Source organism: Labrus bergylta, chromosome 10 (genome assembly GCF_963930695.1).
Source record: "Labrus bergylta chromosome 10, fLabBer1.1, whole genome shotgun sequence".
NCBI lineage: Eukaryota > Metazoa > Chordata > Actinopteri > Labriformes > Labridae > Labrus > Labrus bergylta.
The window spans coordinates 11,495,691-11,502,968 of NC_089204.1; the positions used below are offsets into that span (position 1 = coordinate 11,495,691).

A 7,278-nucleotide genomic window follows, 5' to 3' on the forward strand; every position below is an offset into this window, starting at 1 on the left:
TAATCCTCTGCTCCGCTTTCCCTCTCTCTCTGCTTGTTGTTTGACAGCTACAAGTCCGGTGAGGACCCTTCTTGGGGGAGTGTTTCTGACGCTTGGCTGGTTTTCAATAAGCCGCTGTCAGAGACTCACACCCCTGCTCTGAGCCCATTGTTCATTTTTTCAACATTTAACACTTGTGTTGTGTCACTTTTTGACTTTGTGGTCCTCTGTGATACTGATAAGGACAGCTTTGGAAATAACAAGTTATAACAAATAGTTCCGAGCTGCCAAGCCCCTTCAGATGATTTATTAAAACTTTAAAAATTGAAAAAGTAACTGGTGAAAAAGTTCTGTTTACTGACAACAGCTGCTTACTAGTCAGTGTGTGAAACTGTTACATAATGTCATGGTTGTAGTATAACAAACAATCTTGCAACCCTCCCAGTGACTAGACAAGACTATAATGTTTTTTAAAAGCAAATTTAGGATCAAGAGTGAGGGTAGCTGCATGGAGTGCTGCATGGGTGTTGAAAAACATTTTAAATATTGTTCAAAAGAATGTGTCCTTCTGGTACTCTTCAGTTCAGTCAATAGTTTGTAGGATCAAGTGTTTTTGAAGCTTGACCTCTACTTGAGATTAAAAATCAATATATTTTGGGCTCTGCTGCTTCTCAGCCATGCTGGCAGCATTATTCCAGGGATGACAATCTTTATTTGTTGGTCATAAATTTTGTAGTATAGAGGACAATGAGGTCCCACAACTCTTCACAGCTGTGATTTGTGTTGAGTGCTGATTAAAGCCTGATCTATATTCAGTTTATAGTCTTTATGGCTCATCCTGATATATTAGTCTTGTATATGTTTTCTGAAACATATCATGAAAAGCAAAGTAAAAAAAAAAAAAAACATTACAGCACAGTAACTGTAACTGTACAGCAGTTTGTCTCTTACTTAATTTACAAAACTCTCAGGACTGCCTGCAGCACATGTATCATTTCATCACAGCGGAGCAGATGGTATTTCTCACTGCCATTTGACAAGAATATACAATAATATTAGAAGTTCTTTCAATAAAGGTATTTGTTTAAAGGTCACATTTTATGCAAAATACCCGTTACCATAATTTTCTAACATATGTCCCTAGTCTGCCTACAAACCCCCCAATAATGAGAAACGTCCATCCTCTCCGTTTTTTGCCCACTTTTTAGATAACGTGTGCTCAAACAGGCCGTTTGGAGATTTTCCCTTTATGACATCACAAAGGGTTTTAACCCCTCCCTCCTATGGGGTACACTCCCACAGCTAGGTGTTTGTTCTGCCATCTGAGTCTTCTCAACCTTAACAATTGACTATGGTGCAAGAAAGCACCAAGACAAGACACTCAAGCCCTTCCAGAGAGGGCTGTGGTCAGTCACAGCTCATTTGCATTTAAAGCTACAGACACAGAAACAGCCTGTTCTGAGCAGGGCTGAAATAGAGGGGTTTATAGGGATGCTGGAATAGAGGATCAGCGTGGGCTTTTAACAAGAAACTTCACAGATATGATTTGGGGACCTCTGAGAGTTATTTAAAGTGGTTGAAAAGGAGAATAAGATGAGATCTTTAACATGTATTTTTTCTGAGATCTTTTGAAAAGTCATATTGTCATGAAAGGGTGTGAGGGATTATTTTGCATTTCCAAAATTACGCATTACCTACGCATAAGTTACCCCCCCCCCAAAAAAAAAAAAAAAATCTCATTGGTTTAAAATAGTCTACTGTAAGTAAGCTCCAGGGCTTCCAAGAAAATATCAGCATGCTTATGTGCTTAATTGTGAGAATTTTGTCATGTTGCCGTGTTACTATTAGCCTTTAGGTTGTCTCTAGTCAGCATTTAATAGATGAATTTTCCCTTTTCAACTGCTAGCAACTTCATTTGTATGCATTTTTGGAAAATATAATGTAAAGATAATGTTTCATATAGCCAAAGAGAAGATGAAAATGACATCATACTATCATTCAAACCTACATAAAGTGCTTTGACAAAGCAATATAAAAAAGATGTAAGATATATAAGATGGTGGGCATTGATTGTGTGATGACATGAAAGAATAAATCATATATCCTTTTAGCTCTGATTTGGTCTCCACCCACTCAGGACAATGTCTTTTTAGCTGCTTAATGTTAATCTTTCTTCTCCACCTAGTCTTTAATAGTGTCAGGTTGTGGAAATGTATATGGGGTTTCATTGGATCTATGACTGATTACTCCAGAAATTCAAAGCTATATTCTTCTGTCTGCCTGTCCCTTCCCAGCCACCATGAGTGTCCTGCCATTCAGTTTCCTCTTCGCCCTCCTCGTCTGCCTCCCTGTCCTCACTGAGGCCAAGCGGCAGCTCAGTCAGGGAAGACCGGACAAACCCCGTCAGCCTCCGTCGACGCCCCAGCCGCCGAAGAGACCCAGAAACCGCTCAGTCCCGGGCTCTGGAGAGCTGACCACTAAGGAGGGCCATCGCTGTGTTTGGCAGACGTCTGGTGAAGGCCTGGTGAGCCTGCTGGTGAACTGCAGTGCTGAAACACTTGGAGACCCACAGAGGTGAGGAAGACATCAACAGTAATATCCTAACAGATGTGACTCTGCACTACATTATGCGATTAACATAATTCAACTCTAAATAAATGTTATTTCAACGGTTTGAATAATTCAGGGATTGACTTAATGGGAATGACACAGAACTAGAGCTTATTATTCAGATAACAAACTGTGCTGTGTAGTTTGATTTTAGACTACTGGGAAAGATGTCTGAGAAATATTGATGATTTAGAGGAAACAAATGATCCTACCCAGTTAGGCAGTCTGTTATGGTTTGTTTTTTTTAGCAGCTGAATAGACTCAATAAGCGTGATGTTGTAAATATAAAATATACTAAACATAGTATATTATATATTTACAGCTGTGAAATTAACCTACATTTAATAGAAAAATAAATAAGTAATAATCAATTATTCTTAGTTTCCTCAAATGCCTAAAAAATCAAGGGAAAAAAATATTCATCATTTTAAGCACCCACCCATTAACATGACTCAAATCTGGCATGATTGGTGATTAAGTGGACTGCTGATAGCCTGCGAAAAGGTGTTAAAGTCTTCCTTGACATGATGTGATGCACTCTACTCCATCCTGGTTGGTTAATGAATTTTGTCCCACTGCAGGTATTGGTGTCGTTACGCAGGTAAGCCAGACCTTTGCCAGGCCTATGGGGTGAAGTCCAGCCAGTATTGGAAGCAGCTGGTGGGGAAGCTGAAGAAGAGGCAGAACGCCTGCGAAGGAGAGAAAGTCCTGAAGGCCAAAACCTGCAAGAAGGCTCCCGCTGAGGCTCACATGAAGCTCGCAACACGCAGTGGAGAAGAGGAGAGGAAGGGCGGGAAGGAAGGAGGGAAGAAGAAAGCAACACCAGCAACAAAGAGCTCAGATGGAGGGAAGGTAGAGAGGAAGAAGAAGAAGGAAGAGGAAGAAGAGGAGAAGAAGAAGAGGGAGGAGAGGACTGAGTTTGAGGAGGAAGGGGTCCTGAATGACATGGAGCCTGCGCAGACTTACTGCAACGAGGGATGGCACTCCGTTTGCTCGTTCTTTGTCAAGTTTTTTGAGGGTTGATGGGGGATTAAAGGAGGAAATAAAAATCAAAAATTTTGATAAATGATGGTGCAAAGATTGCAAACTATTCAGATTTTTGTTGTACAGAAAAGCATCAGACAGCTTTTTTTCTTAAAAAAATAGTTTTTATTTGACCTTCAACTTGGAACTGCATCATTTTAAAGTTTCTTTTTTTGATGTACTATTGATATTCGGAGTCTTGTTACTTTGACTGAACTAAACACTTTGTTTTTATTGAATTATGAACTTGATCCAAGTTGATTTCCCTGACATCTCATTTAGAAAAGTTGAAGAAGAGTCGGTTAAACCTTGGCAATATAGATGAGAAAAAGTTAAATTATCAATACTGAATGAAAGACACGCTTCATTCTAAGTGTCACTCGAGGCCATCACAATCACCATCTGTTAAAGTAAATTCAAAGCACCCATTTGCATCAGAGGAAACAGATAAAAACGTGTTTTAAATGATCCAATCTGAGTAAATTTGAGTTCAGTTTGTGTTAATGAGCATAATTCTTTTTCAAATCATGTTTTGGTTATCAACAATCAATAATCATCAATGTTTAGGTCGATGATGATAGTGACTACTTATTGATTAGATTAGTTGTGTTTTCTTTCTTTTGTGATGTGTAGCTAGTATTTCTATTAACATTATTGTGTAAAAACAATCCATGTACTGCTCAATGTGAAGATTTTTTAAATCTGTTTTCTTTGATTCTTGAATAAAAGTGAAGCTCTTAGAAACAGTCCTTTTTTTCTTGTTCTACAATGACAAGCTCGTGAAACACTAAACAGTCACCTGCACCAAATGTACATAATGTACATGATAACCTTTGGATTGAATGGGTCACCCTTTTTGGTCTACTTGGTCAACAGTTTGCAAAGTGAATCAACCAAAAGCTTTAAATTAAGAAACTCTTAAGTACTAGGGTTTGTACAGACCTGTCGACTTGTCGATGATTTAACATGACAACTTTACAGCTTTGTGACGATGCTTTATTCCTGATGTCGACTAATCGCTTTTGTCTTCCTACAGACAAACCAAGATAGAAAATCTCAAGCTGTCACCAAGCAGGACAATGACCTTGATGAAGGCCACGAGCCAAAATGCGTTGGTCTAAATTGTTAATAAAGTTGATCTTCTTACTACAAGTGTTGCTGGAGCATTTTGACCTCTACCAAGCAGGACTATATTCAATATTTTTGCCGGTTTCAGAGCTTTCCCTTTTCTCCCGTGGTTTTATTAATGACTTCATCAACAGCTAGTCGATATCTATATAATTATTTTGCGTTAAATTATACTATTGAATTCACTATACATCTATTGATGCACTTAGACACATCATCAATGATGGAACCTGTGGTCATTGGGTGTTTCAGGTCTTTCAACATCATACACCCTCACCCAGGCAACCCAGCCGGGATTGATCAAGTCCCGGTGTGTCTTAGTAGCATGTACACACGGATTGCCCCTCTTGATCCACAGCCATCTAGCCTTCTCAGCTGCCTCTGTGGTAGTTTTGATGGCCTTTCTCTGGCATGCACCTGTGATGCCAAGCAGGCTGTATGCTTTTCAGAGAGACCACGCACCGGGAATGCCACCCTGTCTGCGGCACTCCACCACCAAGTTGGCGTACTTGGCACGCCTCCTCTCATTGGCCTCTTCCATTCGCTCCTCCTAGGGGACTGTCAGCTCCAGCAGGACCACCTGTTTTATTGAATCTGAGAACAGAACTATGTCTGGTCTCAGGGTGTTTTCCACAATGTGCTCTGGGAATCTGAGCTGCTTCCCTAGGTCGGCCTTAATCTGCCAGTCCAGTGCAGTTCCAAGGAGTCCCACTGCCCCCCTTGGCTGGTGCTTGGGCTTCTCCCCTGCCCGGATGAAAGCAATCGCCTGCCTTGCTGGTCGGAGAGGCCACACCAGCTCTCACCTCCTCTTGGACCAGTTGGCGTCTGTCTTTGTCAAGGGCTTTGTCATAGTTGGAACACTACCAAGCACTGCTTGTCCAGATGCCACCGGGCCGACCAGCACACTGTGACGCAAGTGTGACTCCGCCTGCTCGCCTGCTCAACTGCTTCCTGCGCCCTCCACTTCCTCCCAGTCCTGACTACGATGCCAGCCTGGGAGACTTTCAGGTCACTAGATTCCCTGTATTTCAGCACCTCTCTTGCACGGGTAACCATAGACTCTTCATTCAGGCTGCTAATGGGGAGCTTCAGTTTGTTCTTATGCCCATACAGAGCGATGCTACTCAGGCTTTGTGGCAGGCCCAGCCATCTACGGAGGTAACGACTGATCGTCCTCTCGAAGACCTCTACTGTTAATGGGACCTCGTACACTAGCAGGGGCCACAGAATCCGGGGGAGAACACTGTGCTGGTAAATCCAGGCCTTGAATTTACCAGGCAGACCCGATTTGGCTACTGCTGTCAGCCACGCCTCCAGCTCCCGATTTGTGGCTTTGATGGATGCAGAGTCCTTCAGGGTGTAATCAAAGGTCTTGCCGAAGCTCTTGATGGGTTTCTCGGTGACCGATGGAATCTGGGTGCTGTCCAGAGTGAAGTGGAACTTGTCTGTCACTTTCCCTCTCTTGAGCACCAGGGACCTAGATTTTGCAGGCTTGAAACACATCCGAGCCCAGGTGATGATCTTCTCCAAGCCCTGAAGGATCCATCGGCACCTCGTCACTGACGTCGTTGTAACTGTCAGGTCGTCCATAAAGGCTCTGATGGGGGGCTGGCGGACTCCAGACTTGGTGAGCGGACCTCTGCACTTGACTTCGGCTGACATGGTGCCAATCCAGTGCTGTTTCCACCAGCTTATGGGGAATTGATCCATAGGCATTGGTGAGGTCGAACCACAGCACTGCTAGGTCTCCCTTCCCTTCTCTTGCCTCTCTGATCAACTGCGTGACCACTCGTGGCATCCTGGAACCTTTGGGATTCCACCCTTCTGAACAGAGGTGTCAATGTATTGATTCTTCAGGAGGAACTCTGTCAACCAACGGGACAGGATGGAGAAGAATATCTTCCCCTCAACGCTGAGCAGCGAGATGGTTTTGAACTGCTTTATGTTTTTAGCGTTCTCCTCCTTGGGAATCCAGACACCTTCTGCAAACCTCCATTGTTGGGCTACCTTTCCCCTCCTCCCTCACAGCATCACTGTAGGTGTTGCGGAGATGGTGGTTGATCTCCTCTTTGGGACAAACAAGGTGGCCGCAGACCGTCTCTTGGCCCTCTCTTTCCCTCGCCGTCTGTGCCATTCTGCCCTTCGAAGAATGGTGAGCTTTTTCCTGAGGATGCCGCAAAGTTCTGATAGTACATCCTCTTTTCTTTCCTCTTCTCGGGCTTCCTTGTACTGCCTCTTCAGGACCCGCAGCTCCTGCCTTATCTGGCTGATCTTCTCTGCCCTACAGTTGTTCATGTAGGGGGTCTTCTACAACATACCAAACCTCTCGGCAGCAAGGCTGATGATAATGGTTGCCATGGTTTTGAGCTTCCTGTCTACGTCGCCCTTGGCTGCTGCTTCTAGGATGTTTTCCACATCAACATCGAACTGAAGCCACTGTTTGTCCTTACTGGCCGGAGGCCACTTGACCCGTCAATGTTCTGTTACTCTGCCTGGGTCTGTGGGGTGACTCCTGCTTCTCATCAGGGGCTATCCCTG

The 7,278-nt window shown here is 43.4% G+C and overlaps 1 protein-coding gene and 1 pseudogene across 2 annotated transcripts in view; one reads left to right on the forward strand and one right to left on the reverse strand.

Annotated features, from left to right (window-relative positions):
- The window catches only part of fgfbp3 (fibroblast growth factor binding protein 3), a 7,140-nt gene extending 2,784 nt beyond the window's left edge, over positions 1–4,356 (forward strand). For both annotated transcript variants that reach the window (XM_020626720.2, XM_065959785.1), the window contains exons 2-3: positions 2,274–2,553; positions 3,171–4,356. In XM_020626720.2, coding sequence (XP_020482376.2) covers positions 2,279–2,553; positions 3,171–3,612 — 717 coding nt within the window. In that variant the 5' untranslated portion in view covers positions 2,274–2,278 and the 3' untranslated portion in view covers positions 3,613–4,356. The remainder of the gene's footprint in view (positions 1–2,273; positions 2,554–3,170) is intronic.
- A 1,058-nt stretch (positions 4,357–5,414) lies between these two features.
- On the reverse strand, positions 5,415–7,035 carry LOC109976170 (uncharacterized; annotated as a pseudogene).
- Positions 7,036–7,278: the final 243 nt, after the last annotated feature.